Here is a 21018-nt window from a genome sequence, read left to right as displayed (position 1 = left end):
AATTATGTTTGGATTAATTTAGTAATTTCCTATTAAATTAATATATTTGGTAAGTTGGTATACTCTAACTAAAAGTACCTCTCCATTATTGCATGTGCTAAGGCAATGGGGTTTTTGAATGTTGTAGCACAAGTTAAATTTTACTCCATCTGCCTGCCATTGGCTTATTTTGGTAGACCAGTAATGTACAAGGCAAGAACAACACAAAGGTAATACAGCATTAATGTATGGCTATTGATCTTCGGTAAACTGTTATTCTACATTTCCCTGTAGGGAGATATATATATATATAAATATATATATATTACAGTGTATTCGCAAGGGAAATCAGAGTACCTTGGATACAGTGTGTGTGGACTGACTTCATATCACTGGTGTCCAAATGGTCTGTTTTATATCATTCTTAATCCCTTTTGAACTCATTAAAATAAACTGACAGAATATTTAATTTAAAAATTACATCAGTCCTTTGCTTCTGGGGTAAAACAAAAACAAAAATAAATGAAATTAAATGTAAATAATGCAGCTAAATCCATGCAACACACTCAAACAAATTCAATTCATGACCAGAGAATTAATTCACAGTAGTCCAAATATATCTCATAATGAATTTCTACCAAACAAAAACATGTGCGCTCCATTCAGAAACTAGTAACAGGTGATGTTTATAGGGAATAGGTTATTGAACTGCAGAATGTTTAAACATGGTGTGAGGTATATTTTAGTGGGCAGATGGTGTAACATACCTCTAACCCTCTGTGACATTGAACTGGGACTTCTGCCTTCTTTTCCACAGCATAAAATGTACACTGAGCACTTCCCTCAGGACTGTAGCTTGCTGTTCAGCCTTTTACCTGCTTAAAAAAATATTCCAGGAATTAAAATAGTATGAAATAGTCTTTCCACTCTTAAACTGCAAGTTAAATATTATTTAATTAGAATGGCAAGACTTCATCTAAACTTTAAATAAATACGTGGAAGAGAGTCCACCAGAATTTATCATATGAAAATTAGATATTTGTTTTAGTTTCACATTCTTTATTTTTAAAAGAAACTACATCCTAAAATTGGTCTTCAAAAATGTGTTTGAAAGGCATTACATCCGCCGTCTGTTTTAAACATATATGGAATTGCTTAGGATATTTGATACAGTCTAAATGCTGTTTTCATATCAGTCATCTGTAATCCTAAGTAATTGTTCTTGGCTGACCCATGTATGTTTTAGTTAGGAAATTAGTATGTTTTGGCATGGATTTTTATTGGCATAAGTTTACATTTACATAGAGAGGGTGCATAATTCTGGCAAATTAGACTTTTTTTTTACATTTGAAATTACAGGCAGTTTATGTGATTAAAAGTTGAATTCATGACTGCTTAAAATGAGTGGATATGACAAAGCCTTTGATTGATACGATTTCTCATTACAAGTTACAAGTTTATACCCATAATGAGAGGAGTTGACTCTCTACGCTCTTGTTAAAAGGGGAGATATTATTATACATGAATATATCCCAGAATTAAGTTATGAAGCATCCATCTTGTGTTGATCAGAGTTGATCGAATAATTTAAAAAAATATGTTGATGGTGGAAATACTATGCCAACAAAAGACTCTCAAATGCACAGTGAGAGTTAAAGACTTTGCAGAGTGCAAATTGTGGTAAATTGAATTAAAAAAGGGCCCAGCTATAATGTTAATACTGTAATGCCCTCTGCTGGTGTAACTCAGCGTTGGAGCCTGCGACTCTGCATCAGTGGGGCGCAGGGGATCATGGGAGTGGGACTTTAGGTGGACTGTGCAGTCAGGGCAGCAATCAATGCCTGATGTAAACAGATGTTATGGTGACATTGATGTGTTGACTGAGTGTATTCCCATCCCTATATATGTACCATTGTCTGTCCACCTTGGCCATGTCACTGAATGCCTGTCACAACCTTACCTTTCCCTTCTGTCTGTTGCTCCTCTAAGAGTTGTGTAAGTGTGGTTGCTGAATAAAGTACAGTTCCTGTTTTGCAATAGCAGAATGTGTTCTTTTGCTTGAAACACAGACATTTCTCAAAACTGTTACATTGGTGTTAGAAGCGGGAATCATAGAACAACAACAGGCCGACTAAGTTGCTCCGAGGAAGAGTGAAGAAGAGAATGACCAGAGCTGAGAACCTCACCAGATTCTTCTGCCTTCTGCTTGATGAGGAGCGATGCAGCCCAGAGAGAGAGCATCATGGGGAGCCCCTTCAGGATCCATGGCAAAGTGCTTTCAAAAACAGGCAGAGGGTCCCACAGCCTCCTCCACATCCATTCCCTTACTCCGCCTTCATCATTATCTCCATCCGCCTCGTCTTCTTCACTTTTATTGTCGCTAGGTCTCCATGTACAGGGAAAAAGTTGGCGGCACTGTGAAAGCACTCCTTCATTCACCCAGCCGGCAGTCTTGTAGTTCTCCACATGGCAACCGGAGATATGAACACTCAGGCTCCTCATTCATGCCCTCATGAAGTAAACGATCGCCCATTGACAACCAGTCCAGTACCTGGGAAAACATGCCTCCACATCCCCCAGAAGTGAATTGGGGACTCGATGGCCTTCCCAGAGCTGGAGACTCTTGAAGCAACCTTGGAGAGAGGTTTCCCAGTGATGATACTTGCTGAGGAGGGTGCAGGGAAATGCCCTCTGCTGGTGTCTCAACAGCAGAGGCTGAGACCTAATGTCAGCAGGGTGCAAGGGCTCATGGTAGTGGCCCTAAGGACTTTAGGTGGACAGCAGTCAGTGCATGATGTAAATCGATCAAACCCACTTACATGCATATAATGTTATAGATCTAATATGTATCAGACTCTAGAAGAAAACTAGTGAAATAAAAATAAATACATTAATTGAAAATTAAAAGGGTATTCTCTAAGGTCTGAGTATAGAAAAGACAGCAACACTCAATTATATATATATATATATTTTTTTTTAATTATTATTTTTAGGTTATGTGCTATACATGGCAAGGATGTTTAATAATTACATTTATTGTCATTCAAGCTTGTCCATCTGGGACATACAAACCTGATTCGATACCAGGAGGTATCAGCACCTGCATATCCTGTCCTGATAAGCAGCACACATCTCAGCCAGGCAGTACTTCAGTCAAGGACTGTGTCTGCAAGGATGGTTATAGTCCTGTTGGAAAGTCATGTGATGGTAAGTGTTGATAGCAGTTTCAAAATATATCTTAAAGCAGCAAGGCTGATGTCATTGAATAAATAAACGTTATTGTGCCTGATCACAATAGACATTAAAAACTTTATGGTAGGTTTCCATAGAACAGACACAAGAAAAATGGCTTGCATAAGGCTGCCGTAATTAGTGGTACACTGATGCATCCAAAATATAAGTTATCCTGTCCTTTCACTTTCAAAGAGCCTCTTCACTGGATATGTTTACATGTAGTTTCATTTCTCATGAGATGATGATGCACATGCATGTTTGGGGGGAAGATCCCAATATAAAGTTTGCGTAAAAAAAAAACAATAGAGAATAACAATAAAGGGATTCTCATCCTATATTATGAATAGAACCAGGCATGTGCTACTGTGGGTTCCTAGATGGCAAAGAAACTAGATGTCACATGATAATGGATGTCCTGAAGTAATCCTTTCATGTAACTCTCTGTGCATGTAAAGCAGCTTTTCCAACATTTCTTGTACATGTCGCTAATTTGTATGAAATCCATCCTTTTTTTATTAATTGCATGAGTGGGATAGGGTAATGTGTCCTCTTCCATTCAAAATGTTGCTTTTTGAATACTATATGAATCAAAACAAGTCAGTTTTCCTTTATAGCTCAATTTGTCTTTTTGATTAATTAGTGGTTCATTGCCCTGAGATTCATCCACCAGAAAATGGCTTCTTCATTCAGAATGCTTGCAACAACCACTTTAATGCTGCATGTGGAATCCGCTGTAAACCAGGCTTTGATTTGGTTGGTAGCAGCATTCGGTTATGTCAACCCAGTGGTGAGTGGTCAGGGTCTGATCCAAGCTGCAGAGGTAAGAGACAATAAATCTTCACAGTTTCCAAAAAAATGCTATTTTTGATTTTATTTTAACTCTTTCTTTCATATCTGTATTTATTATCAACTAATTTGCCTTTCAATAATTTCTCTACATGGCTGTAATTTCCTAGGGTTGTAAATATATATACATTACTGTGCAAACGTTTTAGGCAGGTGTGAAACAATGCTGTAAAGTAAGAATGCTTTCAAAAATAGACATGTTAATAGATTATATTTATCAATTAACTAAATGCAAAGTGTGTGAACAGAAGAAAAATCTACATCAAATCCATATTTGGTGTGACACCATTTGCCTTCAAAACAGCGTCAATTCTTCTAGGTACACTTGCACACAGTTCTTGAAGGAACTCGGCAGGTAGGTTGGCCCAAACATCTTGGAGAACTAACCACAGTTCTTCTGTGGATTTAGGCAGCCTCAGTTGCTACTCTCTCTTCATGTAATCCCAGACAAACTTGTTGATGTTGAGATCAGGGCTCTCTGGGGGCAATACCATCACTTCCAGGACTCCTTGTTCTTCTTTATGCTGAAGATAGTTCTGACTTCCACTGTATGTTTGGGGTTGTTGTCATGCTGCAGAATAAATTTGGATCCAATCAGATGCCTCCCTGATGGTATTGTATGATGGATAAGTATCTGCTTGTACCTCTCAGCATTGAGGAGACCATTAATTCTGACCAAATCCCCAACTCCATTTGCAGAAATGCAGCCCCAAACTTGCAAGGAACCTCCACCATGCTTCACTGTTGCCTGCAGACACTCATTCGTGTTCCGCTCTCCAGCCATCCGGTGAACAAACTGCCTTCTGCTACAGCCAAATATTTCAGATTTTGACTCATCAGTCCAGAGCACTTGCTGCCATTTTTCTGCAGCCCAGTTCCTGTGTTTTTATGCATAGTTGAGTCGCTTGGCATTGTTGCCACGTTGGAGGTATGGCTTTTTGGCCGAAAGTCTTCCATGAAAGCCACTTCTGACCAGACTTCTCTGGACAGTAGATGGGTGTACCAGGGTCCCACTGTTTTCTGCCAATTCTGAGCTGGTGGCACTGCTGGACATCTTCCGATTGCGAAGGGAAGTAAGCATGATGTGTCTTTCATCTGCTGCAGTAAGTTTCCTTGGCCGACCACTGCGTCTACGGTCCTCAACGTTGCCCGTTTCTTTGTGCTTCTTCAAAAGAGCTTGGACAGCACATCTGGAAACCCCTGTCTGCCTTGAAATGTCTGCCTGGGAGGGACCTTGCTGATGCAGTATAACTACCTTGTGTCTTGTTGCTGTGCTCAGTCTTGCCATGTTGTATGACTTTTGACAGTAAACTGTCTTCAGCAACCTCACCTTGTTAGCTGAGTTTGCCTGTTCCTCACCCAGTTTTATTCCTCCTACACAGCTGTTTCTGTTTCAGTGAATGATTGTGTTTCAACCTACATATTGAATTGATGATCATTAGCACCTGTTTGGTATAATTGTTTAATCATACACCTGACTATATGCCTACAAAATCCCTTTGTGCAAGTGTAGCTAGAAGAATTTATGCTGTTTTGAGGGCAAAGGGTGGTCACACCAAATATGGATTTGATGTAGATTTTTCTTCTGTTCACTCACTTTGCATTTAGTTAATTGATAAATATAATCTATTAACATGTCTATTTTTGAAAGCATTCTTACTTTAAAGCATTTTTAAATGCACACCTGCCTAAAACTTTTGCAGAGTACTGTATGTATATGTATGTGTGTAGATGTGTGTGTGTATGTGTATATATATATATATATATATATATATATATATATATATATATGAGTGGTACTCCGTACCAATTTTGTTTTTATTTTTCAGCTAAAACAGACACTTTTTTAATATTATTTTTGGGGGGAAATCAGAAAAGGAAAACGAGAAGCTGTGATCCCTGTGTATGGGCATTGGATTACTTTCATATGTTTTTAAATTAAATCTGATGTAAATAATTACCAGAGAGCTTCCACAATGTGCCAGCCCTGGCAGAATAACAATCGCTCTGCTTCTAGGGGTTACAGGCCAGGTTGGCACTGACAAATCTCATCCATTTAAAAAAAATGGCCTCCCATGCAGAGGAGTAAAAAAACAAAAACAAAAAAATAACAGAAAAACTAATTTGTTTATACTATTGAAGATTTGGAACCTCATACTAACTAGGCACAGCCAGATAGAATCAGGGTTGTTTTGCTATTTTATTTTGAAATAAATAACAGCATTCCACATCTAGACATATAACCTTTTATTTTATTTATTTTTTCAGGTGGAAAACATTATTCTTTATTGCATTTCCACTGTGATGGAAGTATAGATATTAAGATTGGTTTGATCATGTAATTGTGATTTATTATCTATATTTATTTTCATTATTCTCCACAATAGTTCGAACATGTCCAAGACTCAGGGAACCGGAGCATGGCCACATCAACTGCTCAGCTCCAGACGCCAGCTACAGGACGGTGTGTGATGTGAACTGTGAGAAGGGCTATCGGCTGGAAGGCAGTAAGAGACTGACTTGCCAAGTGAATGCTCAGTGGAGTTGGGCCGAGCCGCGGTGTGTGGGTAAGCCTGCTTGAAGCTTTCAAGCTCTTCTGATGTCCTTTCTCTGATGATTTCTCATGTGAGGATCAGAGCAGAGGAAGACATAGCATTCCTCTCACACAGCTCAACCAGGTTAATATGATGTGAATAGGTCAGTATAACAATGAATATTTATTTACTGACTCATCCAAGAAGTCTTACTTGACTTGTCATTATAGAGGACTAGGATGTAATATAACCATTTATCATATTATACACTACATGGCCAAAAGTATGTGGACACCCCTTCTAATTAGTGTATTTGGCTATTTCAGCCACACCCATTGCTGACAGGTGTATACAATCAAGCACACAGCTATGCAATCTCCATAGACAAACACTGGCAGTAGAATGGGCTGTACTGAAGAGCTCAGTGACTTTTAACATGGCACCGTCATATGATGCCACCTTTCTAACAAGTCAGTTCATCGAATGTCTGCGCTGCTAGAGCTGCCCTGGTCAACTGTAAGTGCTGACGGACATATCTGCGTTTGACGGATACCAGGAGAACACTACCTGCCCGAATGCATAGTGCCAACTGTAAAGTTTGGTGGAGGAGGAATAATGGTCTGGGGCTGTTTTCATGGGTCAGGCTCGGACCCTTAGTTCCACTGAAGGGAAATCTTAATACTACAGCAAACAATTACAGTCTAGATTATTTTATGCTTCCAACTTTGTGGCAACAGTTTGTGTAGGCCCTTTCTTGTTTTAGCATAAAAAAGGGCCCGTGCACAAAGTCCATACAGAAATGGTTTGTCGCGATCACTGTGGAAGAACTTAACTGGCCTGCACATGACTATTCTTGTGCATGTCTATAATTTTCCTTAATAATGAGATTAACATTATTATATATAATAATTATTTGTTGCTTTTTATATTTATTAATTTTATATTTTATATTATTAGAGGGGCTGTTTTACAACCCTTTTAACAATACATTACAGGTGGGGGGCACTGCTGTTGTACCCTTGAGCAAGGTACTTGCTCCAGTAAATGCCCAGCTGTATAAATGGGTAAATGTAAAAAAAACAATGTGATATCTTAAAAGAATTGTAAGTCACTCTGGATAATACAGTACATTTTAGCACAATCCCACACATGACTAGTGAATTCCAGTAACTTTATTTTATAACTAATTTGAATTTATTATTAAAATAATCAATACATTAATATAATCCATACAGACATTAAGAGCTATTACATTTATGACATTGATAATAGTAGCTATCAACATTTGTATTATGTCATGGCAGTTCACAACTCTTGAAAATAATCTATTTGTAAAGCAACAGTTTTATTGCTATTGGGGTTGTAATAGGAGTTGACTGAAGCTCTCATTCTACTAGCAAATCTGCTTGCTCTCAGTCAGAATTGACTGTACTGCACAACAAACATCTTGGCAAAATGAATGAGAGTGGGAGCTCCTGTTTTCTCAGTAATTTGTGACCTTTACCTTCCACTTATTCCACTAAACAAAATATGACAACTTCACAGAACACACAGTGCATATATGCAGCAAGATTAAATAATTGTATTAATTTAATGATGTGGATGATCACACAAATCACCATGTTTCATGGTAAATACAGGATGTCATATAGTAGAATCATGCTCATATACATACCTATATGAATAAATACCTTCTACCTCTTCTGCCGTAGTTATAACTCAAATTGTAAGTGTTGACAGTCACTGTGGGTTTATTTTATTTTTTAATTCACTGCAGAGACTAAGATTAATTTTGGAACTACTATCTTCATTCCTCTTTGAATAAGTAATGAACAGGGTTAGGTTACAGTCATTTCAGACCAGTGTAAACATGCTTATATCTCCTTTTAATTTGTCTTTAGTTATTTAATCCAGCAAATGAGACTGGTCTGTAAAGTTCTGTTCAAACCATGCGTGTCAATTCAGCAGAGCAAAAGGAACGAAACACATGCCGGCCTCAGATATGTTAAAACCTCAGCTGCGGCTCAACATATGTTGTGGATTTTACAACAACCTTAGTAAATCACTTCAAACGCTCTTGTATCATTTGCCCTTTATTTATTCAGTCCTTTACCACGAGTGTGTTGAACACAAAATGAAGGCTGTGGCAGGACAGTGGGAAATTGAGCTTGTGAAGAATATGTTGCAATGTGGCTAGAATGAAAAGGCCAAGAGCAAGTGTTTATCCAAACCTCAGGCCATTTTTCCCCAAGATGAGTCAGAGTTTAAAATCACCCATGTCTGCTAACTTAAAAGAAGGCATTCATTAATGTTCACCCTGTTTAGCTGTCTACAGAGACGCCTAACCAGAGTCCTTGTAGAGCGGATTTACAGTCCTCTATAACATTTGTTTTGACCATCACCTTTTCAGCAAGTTAAGTTCTATAATTAAAAAAACAAAACAAAGTTTGAGTCTTGCTATGTGTTCCAAGCCTGTGGTGGTATTGATGTTTTACTGCCTCCAGCTTGGCATCACCATTAAAGCAGTATTGCAGTAAAATTTGCCAACATGTGTTTACATATTATAATTATCATGGCAAGCTACACCTGCTAACATCAGACAGGACCCCACTGTAAATCAGCAGTCTGCATCCATGTACTGTAAACTCTGTGTATGAAATAGGCCAACAGATACATTAGCTTTATGTTGCAATGAATAGAAATCTGTATTACCTTGTTTTGAGTTCCGAGTGTCCTAAAACAAAACAAGGCTTTTAAAATATGTACAGTGAGGGAAAAAAGTATTTGATCCCCTGCTGATTTTGTATGTTTGCCCACTGACAAAAAAATGATCAGTCTATAAATTTTAATGGTAGGTGTATTTTAACAGTGAGAGACAGAATAACAACAAAAAAATCCAGAAAAATGCATTTAATAAAAGTTATAAATTGATTTGCATGTTAACGAGGGAAATAAGTATTTCACCCCTTCGACTTAGTACCTGGTGGCAAAACCCTAGTTGGCAATCACAGAGGTCAGACGTTTCTTGTAGTCGGCCACCAGGTTTGCACACATCTCAGGAGGGATTTTGTCCCACTCCTCTTTGCAGATCCTCTCCAAGTCATTAAGGTTTCGAGGCTGATGTTTGGCAACTCGAACCTTCAGCTCCCTCCACAGATTTTCTATGGGATTAAGGTCTGGAGACTGGCTAGGCCACTCCAGGACCTTAATGTGCTTCTTCTTGAGCCACTCCTTTGTTGCCATGGCTGTGTGTTCTGGGTCATTATCATGCTGGAATACCCATCCACGACCCATTTTCAATGCCCTGGCTGAGGGAAGGAGGTTCTCACCCAAGATTTGACGGTACATGGCACCGTCCATTGTCCCTTTGATGCGGTGCAGTTGTCCTGTCCCCTTAGCAGAAAAACACCCCCAAAGCATAATGTTTCCACCTCCATGTTTGACGGTGGGGATGGTGTTCTTGGGGTCATAGGCAGCATTCCTCCTCCTCCAAACACGGCGAGTTGAGTTGATGCCAAAGAGCTCGATTTTGGTCTCATCTGACCACAACACTTTCACCCAGTTCTCCTCTGAATCATTCAGATGTTCATTGGCAAACTTCAGACGGGCCTGTACATGTGCTTTCTTGAGCAGGGGGACCTTGCGGGCGCTGCAGGATTTCAGTCCTTCATGGTGTAGTGTGTTACCAATTGTTTTCTTGGTGACTATGGTCCCAGCTGCCTTGAGATCATTAACAAGATCCTCCCGTGTAGTTCTGGGCTGATTCCTCACCGTTCTCATGATCATTGAAACTCCACGAGGTGAGATCTTGCATGGAGCCCCAGACCGAGGGAGACTGACAGTTATTTTGTGTTTCTTCCATTTGCGAATAATCGCACCAACTGTTGTCACCTTCTCACCAAGCTGCTTGGCGATGGTCTTGTAGCCCATTCCAGCCTTGTGTAGGTCTACAATCTTGTCCCTGACATCCTTGGACAGCTCTTTGGTCTTGGCCATGGTGGAGAGTTTGGAATCTGATTGATTGATTGCTTCTGTGGACAGGTGTCTTTTATACAGGTAACGAGCTGAGATTAGGAGCACTCCCTTTAAGAGAGTGCTCCTAATCTCAGCTCGTTACCTGTATAAAAGACACCTGGGAGCCAGAAATCTTGCTGATTGATATGGGATCAAATACTTATTTCCCTCATTAACATGCAAATCAATTTATAACTTTTTTGAAATGCGTTTTTCTGGATTTTGTTGTTGTTATTCTGTGTCCATTAAAATTATAGACTGATCATTTATTTGTCAGTGGGCAAACGTACAAAATCAGCAGGGGATCAAATACTTTTTTCCCTCACTGTAATTCATGACAATGTTGTCCACTTTCTGCCATATTTCTACTCTGACAAGGGTAGTTATGAAGCCTCACAGTAATGCTGGAGATATTTTAGAAAGGGTTTTCTGTGTGGGCGGTTGTCATTTATTACATCAGGTTTGTAATAGTTTGCAAAGGTCTTCTGCATCATACAGTTGTCTCTCCTTCCACTCCTTGCAAAAGAGAACTTTCTCCTTTCCATTTTTGAGTTTTATTTCTACAGTACTGTTATTTATGACTTGTGAGGTATGTTGTTAACAGTCAGGGGGCAGGTAAGGCTTAGTTGCTGGGTGTTTGGTCGGGCTCTCTAGTTGTTGCTTTTGTTTGCAACAAAGAAAGAAACCTATTAAGAACATAATAAAGAACAGCTCTTGGCTGAAGTTGCCAGTTCCTCTGTAGACGGCTTGTGTGTTTACAGCAGTGTGCCACTTTGAGGGATGTTTGCATGCTGATTTTCTTTACTGCAGTTAAACAATAATTATAATTCATGGTAATATAAGGATATACAATGGTCTGTGGTATAAAATGTACCCATTTTATTCTGTACAAGGAATTGCACATGTTTCACAAATGTTTTTAGCAGCCTTTCACTGGTGTTTTCTTTACTTCCTTTTAGAGTCACAGTCATGTGATTGCACAATAACTGTTAAGAATGATATAAATAGCCTAGAATGCATACTGCTACAAAATTGCATCATTGCTTTGTATTTAAACAAAATGTCTGTAAAAATGTTTCTAACTACAGTAAATCTACTTTAATGCAAGCAAGGTATCATATGTATATTATACAATGAAATAAATGAGTCATTAATACAAAACAAAGGGAGAAAATACACCAAACTCAATATAAAATAAATTAACATTCAAAGCTGCTGTGTACTTGTCTTTGCTTGTCAAAAATAATGTGTTCTTTGGAGTCTGAACATCCCCATGTTTTTCGTGTAGAGATCCACTGTCCTCCCCTGAAGAAACCTAAAAATGTGTTCCTGTTGCCCCCTACCTGCGGAGCTAAGGAAATGAAGACAGGAACTGTATGCCAGCTGAGATGTCCCCGTGGTTACAGACTTTCAGGAGGCACAGGAGTGCAGTGTTTGAATTCTGGAAAATGGAGTGACAATATCCACAATGCTACCTGCAGAGGTATGCCATTAATGCACCAACTGAATGTGTACATTCACATATTTATTATTTTATATAGTTTTAGAGATCAAGTAATCATCTGACTATGAATTGATATTGATGGTTTTGTTAGTTGATAAAGTGATGCATACCTTTTGCTTTTTTGTTTTTTGTTTTACTGGAGTATGTTTTAAAGCTAGGTAAAGCAAAACATATATGTTTCTTGTTGTTAAAATAAATAGGCTAAAGTTCACTGCATGGAAGACCTTTAGTTGCAACAGATCAGAAGAACATAATTTTAGTTAAAAGCCATCATTGTCTTCAAGATGGTCAAGCATGGACTTTTATCCAACCACTTACTGAAAGAACTCAAAGAGATGGCTTTAAACACATTGCTGGGCAATTTGTTCTAGACAGCCACAAGTCTTTCTGTAAAGAAATACCTACTAACTTAATTCCCAAAGGCACCTAATCTAATACAAAATAGTAATGTAGGCACCAACTCAAATAAGTTTTCTCAGTCAGTGATCGTGTCTGTAATGAGAAAGTGGTTAATGTCAATTATGACAAAACCATCACACTTTATAAGGAATTTAATGTTTAACTATATCAGCCTTTTATATAAGATGCATAATAACATGTTTCATGTTCATGTTGACTGGCCACTGTCTTTTATGATGCCTTTATAATTAATATTTTATTATGTATACTTTATGTAAATAAAATCTCTGCCCATAATACTGAAATAATATAATTGAGACGGGTAATTTCCTGTAATGACTGCTGAGATCTGAAACCACTGATGTCTTGGCTGATCACAACCTTTCCCCCAAAGGAAGTCCGCTAGGGCCAGAGCTTTATATTGCTGGGTTCCCCACAGAACTCTCATTTCATTTCAGGAAAAGTTTCACCTGTTCAATCCAATTTGAAGATGTTGCAGTTACATTTTTTATAAATAATGATGTCCATAGTGGTTAACAGAATAACGGATTATGATGTAAAGAGCACCATATGCTGTTAGAAAGGGATTTATGGTCAATCGTATTAACATACAGTCATCACAAAATATTAATAAGAGAGCAGAAAAAATATGAGTCAGTGGCACACCCCTAGTAATAATATTCTCCTTATTGTTTTGTCCTTTGGCCTGTCTGTCATACACCATGTTTATTTATTGAAAACATAGATACTGAGCCGCCTCAAATTAATTGCCCTAAGGATATTATGACTGAAACAATGGAGCATCACAACTCGGCCAATGTAAGCTGGATCATCCCCAGCGCAACAGATAACTCTGGGGAAGAGGTAAGTTTTTGGCAGTGCGCTTGTTTAATAAGTCATCCCCTGAACTTTTGGCAATTCAAGCCCCTCACTGAAATACACAGCAGTCTCATCAGCGGACAGACATCCTCTTTCGAAAGGCCAACGGTACATTATAGTCAGAAGTTGAGGCATGTCTGTCCATCATGTTGATTAGTTCTTGTTGCAAGTGTGTCATAATGTACATACTGCTTCTTCATCTCATTAAACCAGGACACTAAACATAATTATTATACCTGTGTACTGTACGTAGTTGCAAAGCTAGGTTTGTATGTGTTGCTCTGAGCTTCCTTGGCTGTAAATATGAAGGTTGTTACCTTCATAACCTAATGTGTTCATCTTTAATTATTCTCTAGGTGTCTGTTCAAGTCACACCAATATTCATCCCTCCACACCTGTTCCCTATTGGAAATATCAGGATTACCTACATGGCGACTGACAGTGCTGGTAACAGAGCCAACTGCTCTTTCAATGTCAAGGTTATTGGTAAGTAAAAATACTCACACTTTATCATAATGGGAACCAATTATTAATGAATTCTGATGTTGATCATATGTATAAGCCAAACCTAGTCCGTAACTCTACCCCTAACCCTGGTGAACCTTGTTATACATGTGAATAGTAGCAAAACTCAGATGAAGTGCTTAAGGTATTCATGTGGTAGTCATGTGGTATTCATTAATCAATTAATTAAGAGACTGTCAAAAAAATAGATTGTTTTAAGCAGGTTGGTAGGTGCCATTATTTATATTATTATTAATAGTGTTGTTTTTGTCATTGTTAATAGATTTCAGATTTAGGTCAGTCCTGAAAGTTTCTAATTCTCCAGATTTCCACACTGGTCAACAGCTTCATTCAAAATTGTCGTTTTTGTCTTTTGTTTTTCTGAAAAACACACTGTTCTAATCTTATGTAGTTAGTACTTCCAAACATTTTTCCAGATCAGGATAACTATTGGTCAAAGTAAGAAAAATGAAAATGAATATTAGAAAAAAATGTTATCGTATGTTCTGTATTTGTTAGCTGTCCGAACCTAGTGTTTTTGACCTACAGTCTTTTGAATCTTTAGATGTGGAGGCCCCAGTGATTGACAGGTGCCGATCCCCTCCCCCATTCCAGACCTCAGAGAAGGAGCTGGCTGCAGTGTGGGAGGAGCCACAGTTCTCTGATAACTCCGGTACTAATGGCTAGAGCATTTTCCTTTAGGAGGATGCTGTGAAAAAGGTTTTATTTCCACAAGATGACTGATCCAGATGTACACAGCACTGTTTCATTGCGTCTGTGAGGTTTTGTGGGATACTATACCAAACACTTTGGTTCCCCCTGGTTAACCAGAATCACCCAAGCAGTGTAATTTACCATGGTGACATACTGTCTCCTATGGCTGTCCGTATTTCTCCCACACCACAGTCTTATTACAGAAGTTTTCCTGTGCAGTGAACCATGCCATTTACTATTTAAACCAAGATTCAATAATAAGGGACACTTTCCTTTTTATGCAACTATAAATACAGGCATGTGATAATTGACCAAGCAAACGTCATAAAGGAGTTGCCTGTTTATATTTATTTTTGTATTTAATTATCTGTTTTTGGTAAGAGGACATGTGAAACTGGCCTCATTTTGCAGGAATGACAACTGTTTGGGAATGTTGTTCCTCACCATTCTGCACAATTATAGCTGTATATTCAAATATGTGTGACAGATTATATGATGTAGTTCCATTTAAAAGCCCGTAATGCCACAATTATAAACTCTTAAGTATTATCATGCCATATAGCAGGGGCATCCATGTTTTTCCAATAGTGGGCCACATGATCAGAAATCCATCGCAGGCCACATTCATTTTGTATTGGTAACAATGGTGAAGTATCGCCTGATAGTATGACACCTGGCAGCAGTCAGATTACACAACGGTAGCGACGGGAAGGTGGTTCGGCCCTACTGGCCTACTAGTTAATGCGTGCTAGCTAATTAGGTAAAACACATTTGCTCACAATCTCAGGCGGACTGCACCTCAGGGTCAGGCGGGCCAACAGGCTACATGTTGGACACATAGAGACAAAAATACTAAATGAGCAGTATTGTTATAAGGTTTATTTCTATAATTAGTAATATGTATACTATGGTGTCCTTCTTGTGTTATCAACATTACATTCATATATATATATATACTTTTTAAGAATAAATTCAGTTTCTGTTTTGTAATTGAATTGAACTATACACCCTATATATATATATATGTATAGGTTCAACATGACCGTATGCAGGGTTTAAAAAATACCGAGGTCCAAAAACTAAGTTTGCTAGCGAGGTTGGGAGGCGAAGATATTGATTTCCCCGATTGACATATGTGAATTTTAAGACGTTGGATAATAATAGCTTTAAATCCATGTCTGCGCAGTAGCACACTGGCTGTGCCTTTCTTTGTGTCTCCACTTGTGTCTCCTGCCAAAGTGTAGTAAAAATCATTTACCCAATAATTTGAACCTATAGGCTTCACTGTAATTGCCAAAGAACACATTTCTCTGTGGTAATTAGCCTATATTGTTTGAATGAGATCAGGTCAGTTTTTGTTTGTGTTAAACAGCACAGTAACAATGCTAATCATATTTTGGGCACAGTGGGTAGTACCGGTTCTTCCTCTCTCATCTCCATCATCTTCTCTTTTTCTTTTTCTCTCAGTCCCCTCTCGTTGTCGACTGTTGCTTCCCTCCCCAAAGCTGAGCTTTAATTGATATTGTCTTTTCATTTTCGTCTGTGTCAGTAAAGAAAGTGAACACACGGTAAATTGATATTTATTTGCAAATGTTGCCGGCCTCTGCTAGGATAATCTTGCAATGAAAATAAAAATATATAGTAGTACCTCATCATTTTAACATGCATTTCAACCCTAAACAAAGTGATATGAAAGAAACTTATATCATTCATGTTAGCTGGTTTAGTCATGATGGACGGCCCTGTTGAACGAAGCGCGACTGCGCACTGGAGCTATTTGTCAGCTGATGTGTGACTGGGTGGGGCTGAATCATGGCTTTGAACTACAAGCAGACGACTAGTAAGCTTCTCTAGTTTCCTCATAACGCTTGGGCGGATGAAGGTGCTGCCCTGCCGGTGTGTTGACACAGTTGATAGTCATATAGAGAAATGTACCCTACGTGCACACACGCTAGCGCGACACAGCGACTCGTTCCCATTCATGTGCAATGAGAGCCGCGACTCCCGGCCACAGGGGGCGGATCCGCTCGGAGACAAAATCTCCCGGCGGCAGCGACAGTGAGAGCTGCGCATGTTCAACTGTATGCAAATTACGAGCGAGCGTGCAGTGACGGAGTTCGGCGTCAACCAATGGGAGGCAGATGTGCGCCGCATATTGAAGTGCCTTCTCTTTTCTACTGGCTAGTTTAAAAATAAGACCCGCCCCCGGCGGCGGGCAGTGACAGTGCAGGTCAGCGACTTGCGCCTCCCGGCCACTTCATTGCTCAACTCAAGCAAGCAGTCACTTGAGAAGATCGGTTATCTTTGCGTTGTATGATCTTCGCCGCACCAAAGAGTTTTATTTTATGACTTTTAATATACACCTCGAAAAAAAATACCGAGGTCCGGACCTCGGTGTCTTCAATGGTGGATACGGCCATGAGGTTCAAAGAAGAAACACAAAATACACAATCATGTTTTTAATTATACTTATGAATTGACACATATTTAATGTATTTTTAGAACAATATAATACATCTTGAAAATGTGTCCTTCAAACTCCATCAGTCTGAGCCTGTTTTTCCATGCTGTATTTTTGTTTCTGCTCCAGGGGCTCCTGTGACCATTTCAAACACTCACTCTCCTGGGGCCCTGTTTCCTGCCGGGGACACAGTGGTCCAGTACACAGCTACTGATGCATCAGGAAACAACAAGACCTGTGACATACATATCATCATTAGAGGTGCGTGCTCAGACTAGGCCCTGGCTCCAGCAAGTATAGGATGCGTATCGTCATCTTCTCCTGTCCTGTTCAGTGTTGTGTCTCTATTCTATTTTGTCATAGCAGTAAATTGCAGTTTGTCATAATGGATGATTGAATACCTGTACCCTTAATCCCATAGGTTCATTCTGTGACCAGCCCTTTAACCCAGTGAACGGAGAATTCTCATGCATGGAATATAAGGGGGGGGTGAACTGCACGCTGTACTGCAACGACGGGTACAGTTTCACTCATGAGTCTGACCACAACTACTTCTGTGCCCATGATGGGATGTGGAACCCCTCTTACACAGGAGAGCTGCCTGACTGCTCGTGTAAGTATCTGTTTCCAACACATGCACTTTGTGTGGAGAATCCTCCTGTTTTCATACCAAACATTTTCTTGACGCTCTTATGGGAAAGCATTTTAAGCAACTCACTAACGTGTTTTTTCCACTTATAATGATTACACTATTTAAATGAAAAAATATTAAACAAATACGTCTTCTACAAAATGAAAACATAAAACTTATATTTCTTTAAAGCTAAATCTGTGAGTGTTACTGTGAAAGAAACACATTTTGTGAATGTTGATTGTGGCTTCTGTCCCATGCCCTTTTCTTCAATCCTTCTTTTTGAAACCTGACAGTAAACCGCATTGCAAACCACGGCTTCAAGCCCTTCGAGATGCTCTTCAAGGCCTCCCGATGTGATGATGACAAGCTGCTCAAAACGTTCACTGGGGAATTTTATACTGCGCTTGGGGATATGGTAAGAGCACAATGACTGTATATTTTATCACATTATTATTATCCTATATGAATAATATAGAACGATCTAATTGTACCATTTTCTTTTTTCATATTACAGTTTTAGGCTGTTAAGTAAAGACCTCAACTCATTTGGTTTGTAAACTGATCAATTGTTAGTTTTGTCCAAATGTATTGCTGAGCAGAAGCAACAGGCCTCATTGCATACATGCACCTGTTAAAGTGACATCACTGCCCTAAATTCTGAAGAGCTTGTAAATTCCTCATGCTCAGGAGCCGTGCTCTTGGCTTTGCGAGTGTCACATTCATTCCAGCAGGGCAGCTCTGAGAGGTGTGTCTGTACTGTACTTTCTCATCAGGGGTCCAACAGCATGCTTCACATGGAGACGTGAAAAAGGAACTGAGCAGGTCGATTGCAAAGCTCTTCAACCGGAGAATTTAGTATAAGATTATTGGCTGTTTCTGGCAGCTTCCACCATTGAGACCAGGGCATTTCAGTTTTCCTTTTTCAAAGTGTGTTAAATGTTCCGTATTCTGTTATTGTAACTGTGAACCTGTTGTTGTATACAGGTTCCTTCATTGTGCAGTGGAGATGTCACGTGCACTCTGCAAGCAATTCCTCAAGGACAATGCCTAGAATACAATTATGACTATGAAAATGGATTTGCCATTGGTAAGCTGTAACACAATTAAGGTCTTAAAGTAACAATCTAGTTTTTCTGTTATTCCTTATGGGACAATCTGTTGCATTAAAGGGGAGCTTAACTACTCTTGCTAAGGACTTGCTTGTCATTAAGGCTTTGTTGAGTCATCTGGCATATAAGTCCCATTAGTTTTGAAAGATAATCTTCAGGTCAGTTTAAAAACTCAAAAACAACCTTGTTTCACAAACCAGATGCTTTCATTTTTTAAAATCTTGTATATTAAAACATTACTTTTTCTCTTCTTAGTAGCAAAACATACAATCTTTTATAAATCTGCCTGAATATTTTACAGCAATGCTTCATTATCAGGCAATATTCCAAATTGTATGTTCTGTTGTCATTCTGCTGTTGCTTTAGGCCCGGGTGGGTGGGGCAGTAGCTGGGTTCGACAGGATGGCCTGGATTATGCTTACACGGATTTAGGCTTCCAGAGCGATCAGCCCAATTCACAACACCAAGGCAGCGTCTCACCTAAAGTGGATCCTTTCAGGAGAAAAAGGCACCGGAACCATCACATCCCCACAAGAGACCAGAAAATACAGATTGTTTTTAATATAACAGGTAGACTTGCTGATGTGTCCAGTGAAGGTTCTTTGGACACAATTAATCTGTCCACTCCACTCTGCTGTTATTTATCATTAAATAGCACTTACTGTATTTTGTTTTAGTTCTGTATAGGTTAACACCTACTAAAACAAAAATATGAAATTTCGACTAGTAAAATCTCATTTGGAACAATCTTATACTTATTACACTAGAGAACAGCAGTCAGAAAAAAATATTGGTCTCAAAAGAATGTTATGCACAGGCAGGCTGAAAAATGTTTTAAATCTTCCTAGTAGTCAGAATTCAAAAAGTTACTCACAAAGCCAAATTTAAGCCTGTTTCAAAGATCAGCAATGAATTAGAACTAGCCTTGTTTACACAGATTCGTGGAGGCCTGACTCAGAATACCCAGTGAGTTGTTGAAGCTGCCTCACTGGGACTCTTCAGAAAATGAAACTCTAGATATGATATATGATTAGCAACCAAATGAGCAGAATCATGAAACCTGTGCTGCTCTCTAAAGTTTCTTGTGTTCTTAAGAGTTTGAGAGTGCTCTGAGCCCTTTATATTTTTTTAATGAGTTATTATTAAAGACGTCCAACAACCAGCTGTTAGATACTAAAGTGTAATTGCAACATCCTGTAATCTTGTAGACATGTACTAATTATTTCAAATAGCAACTAGATACTTATGTAAATATTGCTTTGAATTGTATGAATTTTCTGGCAATTTGATCATTCAAATATTGCTTCAAAGAGACTTCGAAATGCATCAAAGGAAACCTGCATTTTGGCAAGGGCAATGTGGAGCATTAGTAGCAGCTGTTTACTATTGAATCCCTTTAAAGTACCATTGATTGTATTTTCCTAGCAAGTGTTCCATTGCCTTCTGAGAGAAACGACACAGTAGAAGCAGAAAATCAGAAGAAACTGCTCCAAACCCTGGAACAAATTACCAACCGATTGAAAAGGACCCTTAACAAGCAACCCCTATACACCTTCCGTGTGGCATCAGAGATGGTGGTAGCTGACACAAAGTCCCTGGAGAGTCAGAAAGCATCTCTTTTCTGTAGGCCTGGTTCCGTGTTGAAGGGACGCATGTGTGGTGAGTTCCAGCTCTCTCTGTGCTTTTAGTTTTGATAGCAAAAGCCATATCTTTGCTTTGTATGATGCATGACAACATTTACCAGGGAATAGTTGTAATTTTCTGGACCTAACAATATATTGACCTATACAATCTATTGTTCCAACCTCACATGCTACCACTCTTGGCACACCACATTTGTACAACTTTTTATATTCCAGTGCTGTCAGTCTTGATATTCTGTCACTTCTCATCCACATCAACAGAATCAAAGTATGCAAACTCTTGCAAACATGCTTGCAAAAACCCATGCAGTAATCTGCAAGAGCAAAACAAATTTTCTACGGACACCATGTACATGTATTTTAACCAAGATCAAATCATGTTTTCAAGGGAGCACCATTGCATGTTTCTGGCGGGAAAAGTTGTTTGCATGAAATATACTGCAATATGAATGCTTCGAAGATATTCCTTATCGACAGGAATTTAATTAGTATTTTATAAGGCAGAGAATTGTAGATCCTAATAAATTAGTTGTTCATTAATTGGGGTTCAGTGTAACATATATA

The 21018-nt window shown here is 38.8% G+C and overlaps 1 protein-coding gene across 1 annotated transcript in view; it reads left to right on the top strand.

Annotated features, from left to right (window-relative positions):
• The window catches only part of svep1 (sushi, von Willebrand factor type A, EGF and pentraxin domain containing 1), a 79929-nt gene that overhangs the window by 26648 nt on the left and 32263 nt on the right, over positions 1-21018 (top strand). Inside the window, exons 4-16 of the mRNA XM_066720356.1 lie at positions 3028-3186; positions 3854-4033; positions 6447-6626; positions 11896-12090; positions 13256-13374; positions 13746-13875; positions 14459-14566; positions 17198-17329; positions 17490-17681; positions 17996-18117; positions 18687-18789; positions 19178-19381; positions 20237-20470. Of these exons, the coding sequence (XP_066576453.1) occupies positions 3028-3186; positions 3854-4033; positions 6447-6626; positions 11896-12090; positions 13256-13374; positions 13746-13875; positions 14459-14566; positions 17198-17329; positions 17490-17681; positions 17996-18117; positions 18687-18789; positions 19178-19381; positions 20237-20470 (2058 nt within the window). The remainder of the gene's footprint in view (positions 1-3027; positions 3187-3853; positions 4034-6446; positions 6627-11895; positions 12091-13255; positions 13375-13745; positions 13876-14458; positions 14567-17197; positions 17330-17489; positions 17682-17995; positions 18118-18686; positions 18790-19177; positions 19382-20236; positions 20471-21018) is intronic.

Source organism: Amia ocellicauda, chromosome 13 (assembly GCF_036373705.1).
Source record: "Amia ocellicauda isolate fAmiCal2 chromosome 13, fAmiCal2.hap1, whole genome shotgun sequence".
Taxonomy (NCBI): domain Eukaryota; kingdom Metazoa; phylum Chordata; class Actinopteri; order Amiiformes; family Amiidae; genus Amia; species Amia ocellicauda.
The sequence above is the reverse complement of the archived record's forward strand: the minus strand, read 5'-3'. Positions and strand labels throughout refer to the sequence as shown.